Below are 25,084 nucleotides of genomic sequence, written 5' to 3'. Positions count from 1 at the left end.
TCAAAGTGAGCCCCAAAACAAAGCTACACATCAGGGCTTATATAGCCTTCTCCTGGCTCAGAGAATGTAACAACCTTATTGACTCACTGGCCAATCAAGAAGTGTCTGCTGAAAAACAAGCCTCCCACCCCAGGCTTCTGGTGCACTTTAGCCTAGGGGCAGGGAAGATCTTCAAATTTACATTCCCATTATAGTCACACAGCTAAGTAAGTGTATAAGTGGTTGGATTCCATGTGGATGGAATAAGAGGACCTGAGATTCACATTGGCAGAAACTGTCTCCCTTTTCTTCTGATTTCCTTACATTTCTATCAGTGGCACTACTTAGTCTTCAGAAACCTAGCATTTAGCATAGTACTAGCAGGCTCCTACTATGTTTCAGGCATTATGCTAAGCATTAAGGAAACAAAGAAAGGCAAAAAATAAGTCTTTGCTCTTAAGGAATACACATTCTAATAGGAGAGACAATGCGGAAACAACTGTGTACAAACAATATATGCATGATACATTGGAAAGGCTTCTTGCAGAAGTTGGGATTTTAACTGAGATTTGAAAGAACCCAGAGGAAGCTAGGAGGCAGAGATAAGAAGGGAGGGAGTTCCGGTCATGGAAAACAGCCAGGGGAAATGCCAGAGTTGGGAGATGGAGTGTGGTGTGCAAGGAACAGCATGGAGACAGGTGTCACTGGATTGAAGAGTAAGGAGGGGTATAAAGTGTAAGAAGATTTGAAAGGTTATGAAATATAAAACCTTTGAGTGCCCAGTGAGAGGACTTTATATTTGATCCAAGAGGTGATAATCACTGGAGATTATTTGAATAGGGAAGTAACATGGTCAGATTTATGCTGTAGGAAGATTAATTTGACAGCTTAGTGGAGGGTGGATTGTAGTGGGAAAGACTTTTGGCAGGGAGATCAGTCAGCAAGTTACTGAACCAGTTAAGGCCTGAGATGATAAGGACCTGCACTGTGGTAGCCTTTGTATCAGAGAAATGTTAGGAAGGTAGAAAGGATAGGAATTAACTTATTGGAAATGGGGAATAAATGAGCTTGAGAAGTCAAGGATGACACCTAGGTTGTGAACCTGTATGAATCGAGGACGGTGGAACACTTGACAGTACTAAGGAAGGTAGGAAAGACAGTAATAAGGAAGGTAGGAAGAAAAGAAGGCTTGGGGAGGAAAGTAGCTTCAGCTCTAAAAGGGAGCTGAAGATGCAAAGCTGGAGGTCAGGAGAGAAGTTAGGACTGGACAAGTAGATATGAGAGTCATCTGAGATAATAATTGAAACCATGGGAGCTTATGAGGTCACCAAGTGAAAAACTATAGAGGAAGAAGAGAAATAGCTCAAGACAAAGCACTGGGCACCCGCACTATTAGTGGGTGTGATGTGGATGAAGGTCCAGCAAGGGAGAAAGCGATGGAACCATCATACAGGTAAGGGGAGAACCAGGAGAGAGCAGGGGAATGTAGTGTAAACCAGAGTGTAGTGAAAACCTAAAGAGAATAGAATACCAAGGAGAAAAGGATGATTGATAAGTGTCAGGGGTTGCTGAGGTTGACGAGGCAGTCTGAGAAAAGTCCATTAGATTTAACACATTGGTAACTACATAACAGCAATTTCGTTAAATGATGATGTTGGAAGTCAGACTGCGAAGAGTTTAAGAAGAGATTGAGAGCTTCGCATATATATACACAGTATTCATCTTGGCTCTGTGCTAGGTACCAGGGGTACAGACACAAAATGTGAAAAAGTTCTTGCCCTTAAAGAGAATATGTTCTTCTGTAAGGATATATATATATATACACAGAGATAAGTACATAAAAAATTTCAGCAGTGAGAGAGCACCAGCAGTTGGGGAAGATCATGAAAGACTAAAATTTTGTTGTAGATAAGTTAGGGAATTCTGTGGAGTGATAATGACAAGGCATTATATTACAGACATGATGAGACTAGACACAGGTAGAAGGTGGAGTTATTCCACCTAGTAGGCTATTTTAGCTGAGACATAGAGTGTATAGAGTTTGTGTGTAGGAATAATGTTAAATAAATCAGGGCGTTTGTTGGGATCTAGATTGTGGAGGACTTTTAAAAGTTCGAAGCTTGAATAGTTTGTATTTTTTCCTGGAGGCTAGAAGGAACTACTAAAGATTAAGTTCTAGCTTATATGCCACCTCCTCCATGAATATTTCACTGTCTCTCCCCACCTTCACCCCCCCATGGGTTAATAGTGACCCATTCTCCCTTGAATCTCTTGGCACTCACTTTATATCTTCCTTATGCAATTATGATAGCTGAGGAATGTTAGATCATGACCTTCCAGAATGCAGGAAAAGTATGCTAGGCTTTGGGGGCTGGAGTGGGAGATGGGATGCAGGAGTTAAAAGAAAAATGAAAAATGCTTTGCCCTCAAGGAACATTTTAACTGAAATTCTTCTTCTAATTAGGCTTTTTTTTTTTTCAGACAGATTGTAGTTATTTTTTCCATGACATCATCTTTGGATTTAGGGCTAATTTTGTTCAAGCATACAGCTAAGATCATTAAAATGATATAAACTAAATTAACTAAGTATAATCTTTGTGTAGATAACTAGTGATGTGATGTAGATAACTAGTGATTCATATGTTGTTAGGTTCTACACCTTTAATTTTCTTGAGAGAATGTACCTTATATTTAGGCCAGTCATTTCTAAGGGTTTCTGAATTGATTCAATTATGCTATAACTATGTATAATAAATAATAGTTGTGATAGTTACATATACATATATTCCTATATAAATAACTTTGCATATAAGCATGTATACAAATGTGTATGTGTGTATATGTGAATATATAGATATTTGGTAATGGGAAGACAGTAAACATATAGTATCTACTATATGCCAGGCACTGTGCTAGATACCGTAATATTAATAATAATAATAATAGCTAACACTTACATAGTACTTATTACATCACAGGCACTGTACACTTTACAATACAGCTCTATCTCTTTTGATCCTCACAACTCTGTGAGGCAGGTACTGATATTGTCCCCATTTTACAGTTGAGGAAACAGACAAATAGAGGTTAAGTGACTTGCTCAGGGCCACACACCTATTAAGAAGCTGGAATTGAACTCAAGTATTCCAGATTTCAGTCCCAGCACTCTGTCAGTTGTGCCACCAGCTGCCTCTGTGTTTATTTGCTTTTTGACTCAAAGATTTTATTACAATAAGGAAAGAGGTGATATATGTGTGTGTGTATACACATTTACATATACATTGTGTATATGTGTATACATATACATAATATATATGCATGTTTATACTAATTCACCCTTTAGCAGAACACTTAAGAGTTTATGAGGGGCAGCTAAGGGGCACAGTGGCTAAAGTGCAAGGCCCCAAATCTTGCCTCAGATGCTTACTAGCTGTTTGAATGTAAGCAATTACTTAACCCTGTTTGCTTCAGTTCTTCATCTGTAAAATGAAGTGGAGAAAGACATGGAAAACCACTCTGGTATCTTTGCCAAAAATACTCCAAATGAAGTCACAAAAGATCTGACATGACTGAAAATGATTGAACAACAGCAAAACAATTTATCTCACACATAACACCCACCCACCAACACCAGCAAATTCATTTGTTTGAACACAGTGTTTTTCCCCTCACTTCTTGTCTGGACCTGCCAAGGGTATCTTTGGATCATAGATATAGAGTTAGAATGAATGTATAGACCAGTCCTGTCATATTATCTATGACAAAACTGAGGGCCAGTGAGGTGAAGTGATTTTCACAAGGTGACGCAGCTGGGATTTGAACAGAGATCCTCTGACCCCCAATCCAATGTACTTTCCACTGTAACACACCACCTCTCTAAGGTGGCCCCAGGCTATTTGAGCTACATCTGAGCTGCCCCTAGTTAGTCTTTCTTTCCCCTTTGACTCTTCAGTGGTGATCAGTCAATCAGTAAACAATTATTAAAAACCTACCATGTGTCAGATACTACACCATGTATGGGAACACAGTGAAAAAGCAGAGAGAACCTTAGAAGCAGCTTTCATTTTACATATGAGAAAACTGAGGGCCACCAAAGTTAAGTTATTTGTTCAGGGTCACACAGCTAATAGGTGTCAGGGGCAAAGTTTGAACCCAGGTATTAACTGACTCTAAAGTCCACTCTCTCTTATTGTGCCATGCTGTCCTGAAGGAGCTTATATTCTGTGGAGAAATTAAGGGGTGAGAAGACATGTGCATATATTGATATATATGAAGTAAGTTTGTTAATGGGAAAAGGTTTGTGTGAAATCCTTCAGGAAGCAAATTTGTACAGAGGAAAGAGCACTGAATATGAAGATAGTGCTTGAAGGATGGACCTGAGTTTCAGTCCTTACTCTACCACTCTGTCTGGCTGTACCTGTCAAGACTTTTGGCAAATCTCTTAACCTCCCTAGGTCTCACAGGATTAGATGACCTCTGAGGTCCCTTCCAGCACCAGATCACTTCTGTGATCCAGAAGGTGAAGGCTGAGCTAAATCTCAAAGGAAACTAGGGATTCTGAGAGGAGGAGATGAGGGGGTTATATGTTCCAGGAATGGGGGGATAATTCAGTGCATGAAAGGCAATGGTAAGTGGAGTGTTATGTATGATAGGGAATAATAAGGCCTTACTGACTGGACTATGGTTTTTGAAGGGGAGTCATTAATAAGGCTGAAAAAGTAGGTTGAGGCCAGTTTGTGAAGGTATTTCAGTACAAGGCAGAGGAGGTTTATAAGCTTCCAGACAGTGGCTGAGCGAAAAAAGACATGATCAGACCTTTGCTCTAAGAAAGTTCCTTGACAGGTGTGTGAAAGTTGGATTAAAATGATGAGAGACTTGCGGTATGAAGAGCAGTTAGTACAATTCATTTTTCCATTCTTAGTGGTAGAGCCTGAGGGTGGAGAACAGGTACAGCTGTGGGAGCAGTGCTCTGAAAGTGGAAACAAGATTTAGCAACTGATTTGATATATGAGCTGAGGCTGAGCTTTGTGTGCTTGGGTGACTGGAAAGGAGAGTGGTGCCATCAACAATAATAAGGAATCTGGAGAGGTGTCTTTTGAAGCAAACATGATGAGTTCTGAAAGATCTATTCCTTTCCCTTACTAGATTCTCTTCCCCAGCTCCACTTAAAAGAACAACACAGTTAAATACAGTGCTGAGGAGATTTTGATTTCATAGTGACCATATCTTTTATCCCCAGTCTTGCCTAGTTTCCTCAGGAAAACCTTTTTTTTTTTCCTTCCTAAATTCCTTCAATATTCAGAAATTCTCTGTGTCTAATATCTTGATCCTGTAACTAAATACTCTTTTTCTCAAGAGAAGCAACATGGTACTATGCAATGGTATTAATAAGCTCAAATAGAAATGGTGGCTATTAATCTATACATAAGATTCTTTTGGGCTACATATTAGTTTTAAAATGTGATATTAGCTATGCTTCATTGTTGGGTTTTTGGGGGTTTTTTTGAGATCTACGTGCACAGGGCTGTGTGTTTGACACCTTTGCTGTAGTGCATAGAGAGTGAACCTCAGAGCCACAAAACCAAGGTTCAAGCATCACTTCTGACCCATACTGGCTATGTGACCTTAGTCATGTAATTTAACCTCGCTAGGAATCTCTCTAAGACTGAGTTGCAGTAAATGGACCGACCTATGTTGGTGAAGGAGTTATCTTGTCCCGGATTTCCCGTTTTTCAGTTGTTCAGTTGTGTCCAACTTTTTGTGACCCTGTAGACCATACTTACTGTTCATGGGATTTTCTTGGCAAAGATACTGAGTGGTTTGCCATTTCTTTTTCCAGCTTATTTTCCAGATAAGGAAACTGAGCCAAACAGGGTTAAGTAACTTGCTCAGAGTCACACAGCTAATAAGTGTCTCAGGCCAGATTTGAACTAAGGTCTTCCTGATTCTAGATCCAGCACTCCACCTACTCAGCCACCTAGGTGCCTAAAAAATGTCATCAACAACTTTCCACAATAACAGATTGGGTACTGTTAGCACTGTGACCCCCTGGACCATACAGTCCAATGGGATTTTCTTGGCAAAGGTATTGCCATTTCCTTCTCCAGTGAATTAAGGCAAATACAGTTAAAGAAACTTTAACCCAGGGTCACACAGCTAGTAAGTCTCTGAGGCTACATTGGAACTCAGGTCCTCATGCCTCTAGGGCTAGCTCACTCTATCCACTGAACCGGCTAGATCATTGAAATCATAGATCTAGTACACAGATCCTTTTCTCAAGCACCAATTTATTCTAATATCCATTTAGAAACACTATTTTATTCTTTCTAATTGTTACTATCTTAATAATACTCTTTTCATTAGAAACTTAAAAGTATTTCATCTACATTACTGGTTAAATAGACTTTTGTAACTTTGTCTAGGAACCTGTGTTTAATAATACTGTATCTTTGGGAAACTTTTTTCTGCATTCTATACAACTGATTTAAAGCAAACCCTTTACTCATTTAGTAAGTTTAGTAAGTCATGGATTAGTTAAGTAATGTGTAGGACACTTAAGAAAGTACCTTAACTACAACATTGTAGTTTTTCATTCTTCCTCATCATTGTTTCTCAGTTTTGGCCATAAAAATGTGTTTATTATTCAGCAAATAGGTATTAAGCACACATCTTAAAGACTCCATTCTAGTGGTGGGCTTGGGGTAAGGAACAAAAAAGGGCAAAAATTAAAAATAGTACCTGACTTAAAGGAACTTACATTCTATTAAGTTTTATTAAAATGTGATTTTTCAGATAAGATTATAGGTGGCTTTTACATGATAACATGTACCATGTTCAGGGTCTGGTCATTGTTAACTTGATATAAACTAAGAGCATTCCCAGATTTCTGATCAGAAGAACATTTCAGGAAAAATTTCCTTGGATAGTAAGTTGCCATTTAACTTATTGATAGCCAGTGACTTCTCATTCATCCCACATTATTATTTAATACATATTTTTTTTCTTGATTGTCTCATGTGAAATTAATAGAAAAAATAGATAATGCATTTTCTCTCCAACTTTTTGATGACACACATCTGTGTCTCCCTTTCAAATGCCCAGATGGCATGGTTTCTCAAATTTTCAATCCTTGACTGAAAAATGTATGGATGTTTGGAGCATGTTGAATCTCTTTCTTAATTTTAAGTGAAGTGTGATAGGAGATAAAAGCATCTGGAACTGTGATTGAATAGTAATGCTCTCTTACCACCCTCGCTGAAGTCTTAGATAATGATGCTTAAGGTATTTAAGGTTATAAATGTAATCTTGAATTTATTTTCCAAGGGGAAATATGACATTATAGGTAGTTGCTAAGTGTAATATAAACTAAAAGAAATGTCATTGAAATGTGGAATAAAAAATAAATTTCTACCTGTTAATGTGGTGTACATTCATTCTGTTTATTAAGAGGTCTGCCTCATTGATCAGTCACCTTCACCTGAGTTTCCTAAGTGTTGTGTTGTGATTGTTCATTATTTCAGATATTTATTTTTCATATGGATTGATAGTTTTTTAAGTAGTGCATTAGACTTTTAACAGCCATTCCTAAAAATATCAACTTTTTTTTTTTTAGGTATTTGATACCAGTAAATATTAGTAACAAAAAATATCAGTCCTTTCAGTCATATTTCCTGTTAATTTTTTTCGTCTTCAGTAACTAATTTCATTTTTTTCGTCTTCAGTAACTAATTTCATTTATAGTTCAATAATGTATAGTAGTAGACCACATTACTTATTAGTTGTAAAGATATACTTTGTTAATAGCTGGTTCTGCTATTATAGATAAAAAGTAAGTAAGACATTTTAACTAGCTTGATGTAAATTTTTTTTTAAGCAATTGGGGTTAAGTTGCTCAAGGTTACACGGCCAATTGTTTTGTGTGGGTGTTAAGTATCTGAGGCTGGAACTGATGCCAGGTCTCTAGACTCCGGGGCCAGTACTCTTACTCACTGCCTCACCTGGCCGCGCCTTGGTGTAAATTTTTAAAGTTAAGTTTTACATAGGTATAAAATGTTTTAAACTTTTCCTTTGTACCGGAATATATTGCCATTACAGGGGTGGATAGCACTTAGACCAGTAGGTGGCATCAGAAGGCCTAATTGGGTAGTTTTAGACAGGTTATTTCTTTAAGTTCCTGTCTCCAAGCCTTTGCAAAGGATTTTTGTTTTTGTTTTTTAATTTACATTGTAACAGATTCACTGTTTCCCAGAGCTAGTACTTAGCCTATGTCCAGAATCCTGGGACAGCTTTCTCATCTGGATGGTGGCCACTTCTGGATTTATCCATTCAGGAGTGGGTGATCCACGTTTAAACAGTGCCATAAAGTTTTTCTCACAGTTCTCATAATTACATTAAGTCAGGTATAGATCAACTTACTTAGAGGGTTCACAGTGGAGTAGTTCTGAGAAGGGAGATTTACATGTCACCAAGGTAACAGAGAAAACTTAAAACATTAATATCAAGTTCTATCAAACAGGCACAAACCAACAGAGCACTTTCTTAGCCTGTAGGGACAGAGCCAAAACAGAGCAGGCAGGAACAGTTGCTTAGGGAGACAGACTGTACAGAAAAAATAGTCCCAGGTGTTTCATGTAGTTATCTGGTCCCTAGATATCTTTTCTTGGACAATATTTATTCTCAGGACAACTCTAAAGGGACTTCTCTGGTTCCAAATCTATAGGTTCCTAGATAATTCTGACTTATAATTTACTGCAGTCACTTACATTTGGTTCTTTAAATTTGAATTTGAGAGAATTTTGCTTTATATATAATTTGCTCTTTCTATCTTTAACTAAATCCTGTACCTGATTGAAGAATTTTTTGAAAATTTATGAGGGTCTAACTGAAAATGAACTCTTCTGCCTTTAAGATTATTAGATACTTTAAAAATAGGAAAAGAATGTAACTTTCTATACCATTATCAATGCATTTTTTTTCATGTAAAATCCAGTTAAACCTCAATGTCATTAATCCAATTTTGAGAACTTATTACCAAAACATTGCTAAACTTAAAACTAAAACTCAAAGTCTGAATTTTCCAGATTGATAAACTTTGGAAGCCAGCCATATGCATCTATATATAGTTCTTAGAGAAAACAGCCTAAACTTGTTGGTTTTCTCAAAATTTACAATTACGATTAATAAAAAATTTTTTTCACATCTTTGTCTCACTGCTTTGTCTAATCATTTCCTCCTTTAGAGGATATCATTTCTGTATTATAATTTAATCATAAATATAGGTTAAAATTGTTCTATTATAATAACTCAGAGATGTTCCAGTATCTATTATTTAATAGATTTAGTGTTGTATTTACAAAACTTTTTTATTATAGAAATTTGGTATAAAAGGAAAAAGAAAAACATATTTGTATTACAACAGAGAGAAAAAAAAAACTACCTTAGCTTTGTTAGAAAAAAATGCCCTTAGCTCTGTTTGACTCTGTTGAGTCATATCTAACAGCCAATCATGTAGTCACAGAATGTTAAAGGCAAGTTGGCTCAGGGTTAACCAAGTGGGGAATTTTCCTTTTTCAGAAAGGAAATAGCACGATGGGGAAATAGAGTCAGGAGAATCCTATCTAAACTCTGTCCTAAGTCATCTCCACTACCTTTCCCAGGCACCTTAGCAGACCTTAGACTGCCACACTTTGCTTTTTCAGCTGTTGACTTTATGACAATGCAGATAACTATCTCAGTAATCAAAACTTGAAAAAACAATAAATTTACATTCCTAGGAATTTTTACCTTAAATAGCAAAACTTAACTAAATTCAACTTACAGTTTGAATATCTTTCCTACTGTTTCCCTAACAATTACATATGCCATTAATCCTTTACTTATAAAATAAAACTGCTGATGTTCTGGGGCTTCAAACATACAGAAAATACCTAATAGTTGACTCATCCTTACTATGTTGAAGCTATGTCTTCAAACCACTTTATACATTTTCATAATAGTCAAGATTTTTTTCAAGTGAAAATCTGCTATTATAATAAATAGTAATACCATAGTAGTAGTAGTAGTAGTAGTGTTTTCTATTTTATAACTAAATATGCTTCATTAAATATTTAATAGTTTGCAGATATCCATTTAAAAATTTTTTTATGGAATTTTCCTTTTTTTTTAATTTAAATTATTTTTAGTTTTCAACATTCATTTCCATAAAATTTTGAGTTACACTTTTTCTCCCCATCTTTCCCCTACCCCAAAATAGCACACCTACTGAATACCCCTTCCCCTAATCTGTTTTCTCTTATATGTTCCCACATCAGCCCCTTAACTTTCTGGTAGGGCAACATGGATTTCTATACCCCAGTGCCTGTATATCTTATTTCCCAGTTGCATTGTAAAATTACATTACAGTTGCATGTAAAAAAAAATTTTTTTTTAAACATTTGTTTTGAAAACTTTGAGTTCTAGATATTTTGCCTTCTTCCCTCCTCACCCACCCCCACTGGGAAGATAAGCAATTCGATATAGGTTGTACATGTGTAGTTACCCAAATCATTTCCATAATTGTTATATTGTGAAAGACTAACTATATTTCCCTCTATCCCATCCCGCCCCTCACTTATTCTATGTTCTCCTTTGACCCTATCCCTTTTCAAAAATGTTTGCTTCTAACTACCCTTTCCCCCAATCTGTCCTCCCTTCTATCATCCCCCTTCTTATCCCCTACCCCCCTATTTTCCTGCAGGGTAAGATATCTATTGAGTGTGTATGCTATTCCCTCCAAATCCAATGAGAGTAAGGTTGTCCCATTTCCTTTCACCTTGCTTTTCCCCTCCATTGTAACAGTTTTCTCTTGCCTCTTTCATATGAGATAATTTACCTTAATCTATCACTCCCTTTCTTCTTCTCCCAATATATTCCTCTCTTACCCCTTCATTTTATTTTTTAGTTATCATCCCTTCATATTCAACTCATCCTGTGTCCTCTGTCTATATATACATGAACATACATATGCCTATACTCATGTATATTTCTATACACATACACCCTCCTATACATACACATATACACATATATTCCCTTCAACTATCCTCATACTGAGAAAAATCTTATGACTTACAGTTCTCATTTTACGATGTAGGAATGTAGATAGTTCAATTTTTTTTTAAAGCAATTGGGGTTAAGTAACTTGACCAAGGTTACACAGCCAGTTATTTTGTGTGGGTATTAAGTATCCAAGGCCAGAACCCATCCCAGGTCCTCCCGACGCCAGGCTGGCACTCTTACTCACTGTACCACCTAGCCACCTCGATAGTTCAACTTTAATAAGTTCCTTATGATTTCTTTTTCCTGTTTACCTTGTCATGCTTCTCTTGCTTCTTGTATTTGAAAGTCAGATTTTCTGTTCATCTCTGATTTTTTTTATCAAGAATGCTTGAAAATCCTCTATTTCATTGAATGACCATATTTTTCCCTGTAGCAATATACTCAGTTTTGGTGGATAGGTGATTCTTGGTTATAGTCGTAACTCCTTTGACCTCCAGACTACCATATTCCAAGCCCTTTGATCCCTTAATGTAGAAGCTGCCAGATCTTGAGTTATCCTGATTGTGTTTCCATAATACTCAAATTGTTTCTTCCTGACTGCTTGCAGTATTTTCTCCTTGACCTGGGAACTCCAGAATTTGGCGATAATATTCCTAGGAGTTTTCTTTTTGGGAATTTTTTCAAGAGGTGATCAGCGAATTCTTTCCATTTCTATTTTACCCTCTGGTTCTAGAATATCAGGGCAATTTTGCTTGATAATTTCTTGCAAGATGGTGTCTACATTCTTTTTGGGGGGGAGGGGTAGGGCAGTTGGGGTTAAGTGACTTGCCCAAGGTCATATGGCTAGTTTTTGTATATATGTGTCAAGTATTTGAGGCCAGATCCAAACCCAGGTCCTCCTGACTCTAGGGCTGGTGTTCTACTTATTGCACCACCTAGCTGCCCTGGGTTCTTTATTTGATCATGGCTTTCAGGTAGTCCAGTAATTTTTAAATTATCTCTCCTGGATCTATTTTCTAGGTCAGTGGTTTTTCCAGTGAAATATTTCACATTGCCTTCTATTTTTTCATTTCTTTGGATCTGTTTTATAGTATCTTGATTTCTCATAAAGTCGTTAGTTTCCATTTGCTCCCATCTAAATTTGGAGGAATTATTCTCTTCAGAGAATTTTTTAAATTCCTTTTTCATCTGGCTTATTCGGCTTTTTAAGGCATTCTTCTCCTCATTGGCTTTTTGGGCCTCTTTTGCCGTTTGAATTAGTCTATTTTTTAAGGTGTTATTTTCTTCACTGTATTTTTGGGTCCCCTTTAGCAGACTGTTGACTCTTTTCCTGATTTTCTTTCATCATTCTCATTTCTCTTCTCAATTTTTCCTCCACTTCTCTTACTTGATTTTCAAAATCCTTCTTGAGCCCCTCCATGTCCTATAACCAGTTCATATTTTTCTTGGAGGCTTTTGATGCAGGAGTTCTGACTTCACTGTCTTCCTCCCACTCCATGCCTTGATCCTTTTTGTCCCCCAAAAAGGATTCTATCATATGTTTGTGCTTCCTGTGCTTGCTCATATTGGCAGCCAATTACTTGACCCTTGAGCTCTTTGCCACAGTAGAACTCTGTTTCCAGAATGGAGAGAGCTTTGTCTCAAATCGATGGGGTTTTCGCATCTGCTGGAGCTATTAGGAGGGCACCATCTCTGTAACCCCCACAAGCTTTGGCTCACTGGTTATACACCCCAGGACCACCACCCAAGACCATCATTCAGATCCAATCAGGTTAAAGCAAGAGTGATTAGCCTCTGAATGGTTGCTTGGTCCCCTTACAATCTGCAGGCCAGGAACTCTGGAGGCAGCCATGCAGTGCAGCCACTGTGCCTTCTCTCCCTGAGGGCAACAGCTGGACCTGGACAGTGCTTTTCTGTCCACCCCTGTTCCAACAAAGTTCCACACTGACATTTTACTTTTTACTTGGTATTTGAGAAGTCTGGAAGCTGCCACAACTGCTGGTTATTCACTCTCCTGAAGTCTGCTCTGGCTGCTGCTGCTCAGGGCTCCTTGGGGCTGGGATAGAGTGGCTACTGCGGGACTGTGCTTGCCTCCCAGCATGCTGCGATAGACCTTTCCTATTGACTTACTGGATGCCTCAGCGAGAGATTTGTTTCTCTGTGTCACTTTGTGGGTTCTGTAGTTTTAAAATTTAAGAGTCATTTTTTTTTTTTACAGCTATTGGAATTCTTTGGAGCTGGAGCCCCCTCAAGTTTGTGCTTCTACTCCGCCATCTTGGCTCTGCCCCCATCCAATTTTTTTAATCGCCTCTTTTTAAAAGCCCAATTCATGTGTAATAGCATCCAAATTAAAAGGGAAGATTTTGTCTAACAGTCTTTCTGTTTTACAATGATCTCTTAGATTTTAGAGTATAAAATTAGAAATACAACATATTTTAGAATTAAAATATTAACACAAATTTTAGATGACATCAGTTGAATTTTAAAATTATCACATACAAAAATCACTGATCTTATTACCTTTGGCATTTTAAAACCGCTTTAAAGTTATCAGGTATGGAAAAATTACATTCAGTTAGAGAAATAATAATGATGTAGTGCTTAGCATATGCCAGTCAGTGTGTTAAGCACCTTACAATCATAATATCATTTTGATCTCACAACAACAACCATTATTGCCTTTCTCTTTATAAATCAGGAAACTGGGAAAGAGATAAAATAACTTTCCACAAATTACATAGTAATATGTTTCTGCAACAGAACAGAAAAGGAACAGAAATGGATGGACTTACCAAGGACAGAGGCTAGCTGGTTCCCCCACCTTGTTCTGCTAAAAAATTAGGTGGTTAATAAATGCTTATTGAGTTGATTTAAACTTTGGCCACTTTATTTTGGAATTCATTTTTCATATTGGCAAAACCATTTAGTCAGTAGAGAGAGAAGAAATTTCTTTTTGGGAAGAAGAAAGACCATTTTATATAATGAGAAAAAATAGCTTGAATCCCTGTTTCTCTAAAGAGATGCTTTTCCACATGTTTTGAATACATACATGAGCACTCTCCCCCTCTCCCTCTGGATTTGAAAATGAAGCTACTAATTATTGGAGTGATCAGAATATTTAGCTGATCAAATCCCATTTTGGGGGGAGGTGTAGCAGGAGTTAGATATAAATTCTAATTTATGCTTGTCATTTTCTTTTAGTTTTATGTATTGTCTCATGATTAACATAAATCTCATCAATATTCGTAGGTGAAAAAAAAACACAAAAGTTTGGAAATAACCAGTTGCCATATTCTCCCCACACCCCTAATCCTTTCTCTTGGAGAAAGTGAATCCTTACAACAAATTTGTAATGGAATTTTCAGTCTTCTTAAAAGGCATCACTGAAGGTTGGTGGTTACTATTGTATGGGTCAGTTTTAAATCAGCTGAGGCAATAACCTTATTTGAGAACATTTTTCCACACTTCGAAAGAAGTAATTGAGGCAATCAATAGGCAATCAACAGCCATTGCAGTTTGAAAAAAACAAAAAGTTTACTGAGTCTCTTTACTGCTTCATAACACAGAACTGACATAGTGAGAAAACTTAGCTTATTTTAAGTAGTTTAAAATCACTTCCCCTGATTCAGTAGGGTAGACTAGAGACAACTAAAAATGTTCAGTGATTAAACTGCTGAAGGAAGTTTAATTGACTGACAACTTGAACTGATGCTATTGTATCTCTGTAGTTTCTTCAGGATTGTTCCACTAATGTTTTATTTTAAAAAAGTGTCCAATTCACATTGTTGTATTTAAATGATCATTAGTATTCCAAATGTATCTTAGCTAAAACTAGTGAAGCCCTAATTTATAAATGTATATAGGCTTATAAAGCCTATACATTTGATGTAAAAAAGGTTTTACATCTCTTAGTATACAGGAGGAAAACCAGCTATACATTATTGCCTCTCAGCCTGCACATTTAGACCAAATTTATATTTGCCCAGTCATTACGGAACATGAGTTTAAAAATTGTATGATTGCTAATTAGATTTTTTTTTTACTATTACATAAGGCTGAAAAAAAATTTCAATTTGGGTTCAGAACAATGGAGATTTTTTTTTAATGTCTGCATTTCTAATAAATAGTTGAAGATTTAAAAGAAAAAGACCTGAATCAATACATTGGGATTATACTGATCCTATCTTCGCCATGTATGGCTCTCTCCCAAAACTTTGGGCATTATTCAGGAAGTTGTGCTTCTGGGACTTATTTAGAAAGTTCTGTTAAGTATCTTAAATCTTACAAGATAACCTTCAGCTTTCTTGGCTAAATAAATGTTCACTTTTCCCCAGAGAGGCAGTGTGGTAATAATAGAATGAGCACTGGACATTTAGAACAACCTAAGTCCAAGTTATGACTCTTCTGCTAGTTGTGTGACCATGGGTAAGTTGCTTCACCTTTTCTAAACTTCCATTTTCTTATCTGTAAAATTGAAATAATACTACATAGAGAGTCTACATTGACAGAGTTTTTATGAGGAAAGGACTATTTGAATGTTTTGTATATATTGGCATGCTTTTAATCATTAGGTGATTTTTACTAACTGGGGATGAATAAGTAATTGTTTATTACCTTAATTGAATTGAGCATCAAATTTCAGGAACTGCTTACCTTATTTTCAGAGGTAATCTGGTATATTACCCTAAGTATTTTGAATGACCATTACAGAGGGAGTCACTTTAATCTCTCTTAATCTAGAATTCAAGTACAAAAGAAGCCCAGATAATTCTTTGAATAGAATACCTTCCCTAAAGAGGTGACTATCTTAAAACAAACAAGCTTAAGAACCACTTTAGAAAGACTTTCTAGAGGCTATCATTCACACATATAGGTAACAAAATAAGGCTAACTGGTTGACTAGGAGACCCTAGCAAATACAGCTAAAATTCATTATATAAAAAATACAGTCAAATTCATTGACCTATATTAAATGTTTTTTAGAAGGTGAATGAAATCCTGATTATGAATGCAGGTTAATTACCAAACTCCAACTTTTGCTTTAGACTTTAGCTTTTAATTTATGAAATGCTGCCTGTTACTATCATTATTATTCCCCTTACACTACCCATTAGCGGAAGTGATAACATATAAAAATTAGTAAAATACAAATTAGGATATAAGTGCATAAGAGAAGTACAAATGAAGTGTTTTAAAATCAGTTAAAGAAAGATCTTTCAGACTGGTAGAGTTTTCTGGAGAAAGTGGCATTTAAATAGAAACTTTAAGAATAGGGAGAAGGTTAGGTGACAGTAAAAACCGGGAAGTTTAGTTCTGAATCAAAGGTGGACATTATGTTCTGGGTACAATAACTGATTCAGTTTGACTAGAGCAAAAATGCTTTACATTTGCAATAGGAGGCAAGATAGGTTAAAAAGAGTCTTGAATGTTGAAAATTTAGACTATTTTTTAAAGAGGAGAAACATGAAGAAGCCATTGAATGTTTTTTAGCAGTTGTGTAGTATAATCAGAACTGTGTTAAGGAAAGTCAATCTGGCAGTAGATAGGTTGCATAGGATACTAGGAGTCTGGTCAGGATGCTTTTGATGAAAGAGTCTGGATGAGTGATAATGAAGTCCTGAGTGTTGGTGACAGCAGTGTAAATTGAGATGAGGGAACATCTTCAAAAAAGAGTTCAGAGGTAGTGTACTTGTTCATAAAAGGAAAGGAAGTCACAGATGATTTTGTGATTATGAGTATTAGGCAATGAGGAGAATATGAGCCTTTGACAAAGGGAAATCAGGAAGTGGAGTAGGTTTCAGAGAATTGATGATTTCACTTTGAGATTTTATTGAATGGCCTCGAGGATTAATGTAAGATCAAAAGGGAGAAAGTAGACCATAGTAATTATGGTCTATGAAGAAAGATCACAGGGAAGTTGATGGATTTGTGAGTTATGTGTTACCTGATATTTTAGCTACTGACTGTGTTTATACTTCTTTATGTCACAGAGCACCTAGCACAGTGTTTTGCCTATAGTAGGGATTGTTAATAACCTCTTGTTTTACTAGGTGTTGGTGCCTGTAATCCCAGTTAGTATAAGGAGCATGAGGTTGGCAGGTCTCTTGAGCTCAGGAGTAACTTGTAGTGCGCAGTGCAGACTAAGTGTCTGCACTGTTTGATATTAATATGGTGAGAGCCAAGGAAGGAAAGGAGAGGAGAGGAAACCAGATTGCTTCCTCCTCATTTCATTTTATTTTATTTTTTGCTTTTTTTGGAGGGCAGTTGGGGTTAAGCAACTTGCCCAAAGTCACATGGCTAGTAAGTGTTAAGTGTCTCCGGCTTGATTTGAACTCAGGTCCTCCTGATTTCAGGGCCTGTGCTCTATTGACTTTGCCACCTAGCTGCCCCTTCCTCCTCATTTTAGAATTTATCCCACTAAGTAGGTAACTGAGAAGTCAAAGTAGCCTCTTGTGCCAGCCAGTAATGGGATCAGCCCTGTGAGTAGCCCCTGCTTTTCCAGCCTGGATTAGATGGAGAAGATCCAGTTTTTAAAAGTAATAATAATTCTTATTTCTCACAATGAGGCAACATCCTCGTATTAGTGGGAAAAACCTAAAACTGAGATTTAGGAGACCTAAGTTGAGTCATTTCCTTACTTTGTGATCTTTAGCAAGTAACATCATTTGTGATAGTTTTTTCTTCTATAAAATGATCATACTTATTTCTTCAAAAGGTTGTAAAGATCATGATACACTTTATGTTAAAACAAGGCACTGTGGGATATAAAGTACTATATCAATATGAATGCTTACATTTCTTTTCCCAAGTATCAGTTTTCTTCCTTGCTTCAGAGGAATGTAGTAGGGGTGGAGGCAGATTGAAGTACTGACAGACCAGGCTTAATAGTTATGTATTTATTTAGCCTTTGACTTTTACAGAAATATGTGGTCTTATTTCCCATCACTGTTAGAAACATCCAGGAAGGGATCAGCTCAATTCTCTTATCATTCATTACCTTCTGATTATTTCCAGTAGGATTCATCCAGACATTTTATATACTTTCCACTGTTACACATGTTCTAAATTGGCTTTACTCTGTTCAAGGAACCACCTTCCCTACAGAACATAACTAATACAGTAAGATTTTGATGTTAGGTTTTCAAATTAGCAGTTACTTGACATTCAGTAGTCTTTCACAGTTGTTTTCATTTCCTTTACTTACCTTGTAAAAATATTATATGCTGTAAACCTAAACTATTCTTTTTTGTCCTATCTATTTTAAAATTGTAAGGTAAGTCAAAATATTTGTTATATTATATCTCAGTTCTTTTCAGATTTGTCCTTTAGCCAGAGTAATTTTAGAATAAAGGAATCATTTATTGGTTTTTGTTTTTTGGTGTTTTTGTTTTTGTTTTTTGTTTTGCCTTTTGCAGGGCAATTGGGGTTTAGTAACTTGCCCAAGGTTACACGGCTACTTTTTTTGTGTTAAGTGTCTGAGGCCGGATCTGAACTCAGGTCCTCCTGACTCAGGGGCCGATGCTTTACTCACTGTGCCACCTAGCCGCCCCTATTTGTTTCTTTATAAGTTGAATATACCAATACAGATATTTGCTTGTGCTTTTTAAAAATAGATCACCTTAAAACAAACCAGGTATGCATTCCAGTGAAATTTTAATAATTTTAAAAAGGACAATATCACATAGCCCTTTCTAATTGTTGGTATTAGTAATAATTACTAAAGGGTTTATTTATTTAAAATTTCTGGAGTGAAACTTTTTTAGTATAATGTTATTTAGCATTCTTGTTTAAGTGTAAGCCAGCTTTGTCACAAGTATGCATTTTTCCTGAACTTGATTTAATATTTTTAAAATCCATTTCTTCTGTTAAATACAGTATACATTCTGGTTTAACAAATTTGCTCATTGCAATAAAGTATACTACAGCTTGGTGGCAGTGTTGGTTCCTGGGATGTTGGTAAAAAAAAATGCATTTTTTAATGTAAAACTCAAAATTTTGGAGAAGAAATTTTACAAAAGTAACAATTTGAGAATGAGAATACTATAAATTTGTGAAAAACATCTAAATTATACTATAGAAAAATTTGAACCCTCATATTTATAACTTCTATGCTATTTTCATATATACTATTACTCTTTACATCTTAAAATTCTTATATTTTTAACATGATATTAGTATTTGAGACTAAAATAGTCATTCATCAAGAAAGAGGTTCACTGTTGTATAGAGAACAGAACGTTGGACTTAGTGTCAGTTCATATATGTTTTTAAGAGGAAAGTAGTACTGCTTTTACCCTTGGCTTCCACTGTGAAAGTAAACCTGACTTCATAAATTGGTACATTTCACAAATGTGAGAATAAGGGGGTTATAGATAATGTATTTTGTGTGCTAGAGTGTAGTCAGGTTGCAGAGTATTGAGAATTGATCAAATAAAGGGATTAATTGAAAGCTGCAAAAAGTAGATTATTTTAGAGCCAATTTATTATAACAAGATCTCACTTTTTTAATAGAGTTCTCTTGATTTTAGTATTTGTTTATTTTGCTTTAATGTACACTAATTCTTTTAAGTGATCCCTGAGATGGACTTTAAGAAAACTGCCCTGAGTATGTTTTTGGTAACTATATATGTAAGTGTCTTAATCTGATATTTTGATGACTGAAATTCAATTTTTAAGAAGTTCTTAGTGGTAATATCTCCACAAAATTCCTTTTCCTGTGGATCTTTTTTGAGTTAATACCCATTCACATACATTAATCTAAAATCTAAGACTCTTGTCTCATATTATAAAGAGGACGATCAGGTGTTTTTTTTTTTTTAATTCATTTAGTAAATGAGATACTTTGTTGAATTTTTGGTTATATGTATATCTTTTTTTTCTTTTTTTAGGATACATATGGAATAATAGTTCAAGGAGAACTACAATGGAAAAGTCATGGATGTTGTGGACCTTTGTTGAAAGATGGCTATTAGCCTTGGCTTCATGGTCTTGGGCTCTCTGCCGTATTTCTCTTTTACCTTTAATAGTGACTTTCCATCTGTATGGAGGCATCACCTTACTTGTGTTAATATTTGTATCCATAGCAGGTATTCTATATAAATTCCAGGATGTATTGCTTTATTTTCCTGAACAGCCATCATCATCCCGCCTTTATGTCCCCATGCCCACTGGCATTCCACATGAAAACATTTTCATCAGAACCAAAGATGGAGTGCTTGTCAACCTTATTTTGCTGAGATACACTGGAGATGATTCACCATATTCCCCAACTATCATTTATTTTCATGGAAATGCAGGCAATATTGGTCACAGGTTACCAAATGCTTTACTTATGCTGGTTAACCTGAAAGTTAACCTCTTACTTGTTGATTATAGAGGTTATGGAAAAAGTGAAGGTGAAGCAAGTGAAGAAGGACTTTACTTAGATTCTGAAGCTGTACTGGACTATGTGATGACCAGACCTGACCTTGATAAAACAAAAATTTTTCTTTTTGGCCGTTCCTTGGGGGGAGCAGTGGCTATTCACTTAGCTTCTGAAAATTCCCATAGGATTTCAGCCATCATGGTAGAGAACACATTTCTAAGCATACCACATATGGCCACTACTTTATTTTCTTTCTTTCCAATGCGATATCTTCCTTTGTGGTGCTACAAAAATAAATTCCTGTCCTACAGAAAAATCTCTCAGTGCAGAATGCCTTCTCTTTTCATCTCTGGGCTCTCAGACCAGTTAATTCCACCAGTAATGATGAAGCAGCTTTATGAACTTTCTCCATCTCGGACTAAGAGATTAGCAATTTTTCCTGATGGAACTCATAATGACACATGGCAGTGCCAGGGTTATTTCACTGCACTTGAACAGTTCATCAAAGAAGTTATAAAAAGTCACTCCCCTGAAGAAATGGCAAAAACTTCATCTAATGTAACAATTATATAATATTCTTTTTCTGATTAATGCACTGTATCTTTATTTGTGCAAAGTGATAAAGAATGTTCATTTTTAAATGTGTATTATGTCTGTACTTGCCTAAAGAGTAAAATTAAACTTTGAAAGGTCTTTAATACTTCTCTGTGATGATCCAGATAGTTTTTACATTTGAAAAACTGTCATTATTGGAATAGTTTCATACGTTTTCATCAAACCTTTCAATATGGATATGTATCCATATTTTATTATGCCAGTATAATGGAGACTATTCAAAGGTTCCTGGTAACAGCAGTGGTAATACTCTGTAATCTATGCTATTCTTATACTTTGGGGGGTAAGGGAGGGAGATGGGAAGAAAATTTGAAATATCAAGACATTTTTCCGTATTCTTCACTTAAGGAAATATTGGGACAATCATGGTTAGCAAACTATGTTCTGTAACTGCATATTTCACTTCAAGAACTAATACAAAATGCATGATAGTATTTTATTCTCCAAATTATGCAATTCAACATTTTTAGTGTAAATAGCACCAGTAGTATACTAGTGTATACTATAATCTGGGTTATATCTATTTTTATGTAAACATTTATTACATGTTGTCAAAAGGATAAACCATAAGGCCTATGTGCAGGGTGCCATTGACTTAGCTTCTGTGAGTGCTGAGGTCTTTTTTTCTCCCTTTAGTAATAAGTAGAAGCCTTTATCCAAATGTAATCACAGTATTTCTGTTGGGTACAACCAAAATCCTTGGCATGTAAAAATAGATATTTAGGATTTTACTGCAGCTTTGGTTGGTTGTGTTTATCTAAATTTTTAAACATTTATAGTCATTTTGGTGGCAAAGAGAATTTCAGCTTTTGTAAATATTAACAGTCTGTAGCTAGACATACTAATAGTAGCCATAACAAAGATTGAAATTTTTTAAAGAACTGTCTTTGAAAGTTCTTCTCATTATGTGATTGTATATGTTATATGGAAAAGTTAAACTTTAATTCTTATTTGAAATTTAAGTCCCAGTATCCATGTCAACCCCAAACCAAAGCCAGGATGTCAGCTCAGTGGATTTACCAAAAAAAAGAAAAAAAGAAAAAAAAAGAAAGAAAACATCATGTTCTTTGGTTTTCTGCTTCATCTGGGTATTTAAGAGAACAGTGTCTACATCAAATGGTAGATTTTATAGGAAATATTTTATTTCTGTAGAAGTGGAGGGCAGAGAATTTCCTGACTTTGCCATAAAGCATATTTTCTCACAATAAGTATTTTTTTTAAGGTTTCTAGACTACACTATTTAGTAAGCTTAAGTGGAAGTAGTATTTAGATATGTTTGCAGAGATATTTTCCCTTTGATTCTTGGAGTATTCCATAATGCTACCTTACCAAAAATGTAGCAGATGAGCCATAGAAACGGTAAGTTGTTTTCAGTAATGTTTGACAGTTATATGTAAATGAGGTTTGTACACATATACCAGTTTTCAGTAGTTTTTTTTCAACATGGTTCTCATTAAGTTCATACCTTTTCAATTTACATTCCTTGACTTAATAAAAGCAGCCATAGCATAAAGATTCAGTAAGTCAGTAATAATTTTGGCCTTATTTAAAACTTGTCTATGAAGTTTGGACCAGAATATTTTTCACAGATCACATTTTTATAATACTATCCACTTCAGTATTAAAGATATAAAGTTAGAGTGAGAGTTATTTGGAGTACTTTTTTTTTTTAACATGACTGAATAATTTTAAAAAATGCTCAATTAAGAAAAGCGCCCTGATTTTAGAAATTAATCTATGTGAATAAATTTTCCACCATAACAATTTACATTGTATCTTATCCATGTGTTCCAATAAGTTTTATATTTTTAATATCATTTAAAAGAATACATGCATTTTCATCAAGCTCTAACTTTATTACAGAAATTGATTCTATATAATTGTAGACAAGTGATGATGTCCACATTTACACACCAACACCTAATTAATTGTAAACACCGTGTAGGAATTTGTGTTGGAAAAAAAAAACACAAAACTTAGTCATTTATGATAAATGTTTCTACTCTCTCCTTCCCAATTGTTTGTTAAATGATAAAAATTGCTAAGAGGCAAATTTTTAAGGGTGCTAGTATATTATCCTACATTTAAGGGTCCTCTGTCTTTTGGAGGAAAAGCGCCTCTGACTTCTGTGATATACTGAGCAATTTGTGTATGGAGTTTGCTGTATTTTTACTAGTTATTTGGGAAGGCATCCTCTTGTCAGATGGTTGAGGGGGTGGGAAACAAGTCTTTAATAGTACATCAAAGGTCTATGAAACTCATGGCAACCTATTTTGAACATATTTCAAGTTGTGTGGCCAAAAGTAATCGTCTGGTCATGACAAAATTAATACATTCAATTATTCTCTTTCAGACCATATGTCAGAAATAATAGGAACACAAATATATTTTCTGATTTAATTTATCATGTAATAGTTGCCATAAGAATCTTCCCATGAAATTTAAATTTAGTAAGCAACTATTATTCGGGGGGACATTATCTTAAAATATAACAATCCTATTGTTATGGATCATGTCAGGATAAGGACATTACATTAAAAAATTATAAAAAACCAAATTTGCTATTGTACTCGGACAAAACACTACCAACAGTGGAAATTATGTTACAGGATAGGACATGGGAAATACATATCTAGAAAGGCAAATCTAAATAGGCTTTATCACGTTGGAGGGTCGCAATAAAATGAGTTTGATGAGAATCTTTACCGACAATAGAAATTCATGCAGTTAAAGCACTTTTGAAATACATAAAGATCCTTGAGGCACTAGTTAATGCTGTCACAACCTGGGCAACAAGTAGTTTTGAAATTATGTTGTATTTACTGTTTCTTTTTTTAAAAATTGGGGATGGAACTTGGATTTTAATGCCTAGAAAAGTTTAACCTTGTTTTACAGTGGATATTTTGGTCACTTGATAATTATATATTTATATATTTTCCAGCTTTAGTTTTATGCATCTCTGCTATTCACTAGTTCTGTTGCTGTGTTCTGTTGCTAGACTTGGCATACATTCAGTTCATTCGACTATTGTTCTATTTAATATTTACTTATCAGTACATTTGGTCAGTAACAGTAGAGGGAATAGATGTATTTTGTGGTTTACAAGAATTAAGGCCATAACCAATTTTATGTAAATTTTTATCTTGTGAAATATGTTGAACAAAGTTATATTTTGTAGTACTGTTTTTAATTGCATTCCATTACAGTTGGAAGTGAATTTGGCTTAAGATCACAAGCATGTCTCTCAGAAATCACTTTTTTTTCTAGGTCATGAATGGAGACTACTAATAAGGATTCTACGACTCCCTCGTTATTTTTGGCATCATTTATGAAATTTTGAAAAAAAAATGCAAATAATGCTTTCAGATTATCCAGTTAAATTGAGCTATCTTCCTTCATATCACTCAGGTAAAGTTACAAAATGACATAGCACAAACATCTATTTATAAATCTCCCAGTTAAAAGGGTAGTCAGTGAAATGCACTTCTGTTTGTTTATATATAATATATGCACATCAGCATCTCTTGGCTAATCAAAAGTGTCATACATTCAGTCATATGATGAAATTAATGCAAACTGTCATCCATGAATCAATCCATCTTGGCCAAGTGACACAAATATACCTCCATTTATATTTCATATTTTTAGAACTATGTATACTTAAAATAGGACTATGTACAAGAGACACTTTACAAAAGTGCCATATATAAATACACATTTAATAAGGAAGAGTGGTATGTGGTATTGAAAATGATTTATAATGCTAGCAGAATTCCCATCAGTACAGTGTCTACTGAAAATTAAATTCTCTAAAGTAAATTCAGGATGTAAAAAAAAATGGTATTCAGAATTCATAATGTAAGTCATATATTTTTTCATTTCCTTGCCATTCTTATTTGAAATAGTGTGTAATGCATTTTATAAATTAAATTTAAACATTGCAGTATATTTATGTGCTAACCATAGCAGTCTTAAACATTTACATTTTGATTTTTTACAATAAATTTATTTTAAAAAACACTTTCTATTTTTCTGTACTGACATATGCAATAAATTGATACATTAAAAGTTTGAGTAATGTCTAAAAAA

At 35.1% G+C, this 25,084-nt stretch overlaps 1 protein-coding gene across 2 annotated transcripts in view; it reads left to right on the top strand.

Annotated features, from left to right (window-relative positions):
• ABHD13 (abhydrolase domain containing 13) overlaps positions 1 to 25,084 on the top strand; it is a 27,525-nt gene extending 2,441 nt beyond the window's left edge. The window contains exons 2-3 of one of the 2 annotated variants that reach the window (XM_069094137.1): positions 15,351 to 15,441; positions 19,905 to 25,084. In XM_069094137.1, coding sequence (XP_068950238.1) covers positions 15,438 to 15,441; positions 19,905 to 20,953 — 1,053 coding nt within the window. In that variant the 5' untranslated portion in view covers positions 15,351 to 15,437 and the 3' untranslated portion in view covers positions 20,954 to 25,084. The remainder of the gene's footprint in view (positions 1 to 15,350; positions 15,442 to 19,904) is intronic. The other variant, XM_069094138.1, reaches the window with a different exon arrangement.

Source organism: Petaurus breviceps, unplaced genomic scaffold (genome assembly GCF_028583685.1).
Source record: "Petaurus breviceps papuanus isolate PSGF00001 unplaced genomic scaffold, PetGlider_PUasm1.0 214, whole genome shotgun sequence".
NCBI lineage: Eukaryota > Metazoa > Chordata > Mammalia > Diprotodontia > Petauridae > Petaurus > Petaurus breviceps.
This window is presented reverse-complemented; position numbering and strand designations above follow the sequence as displayed.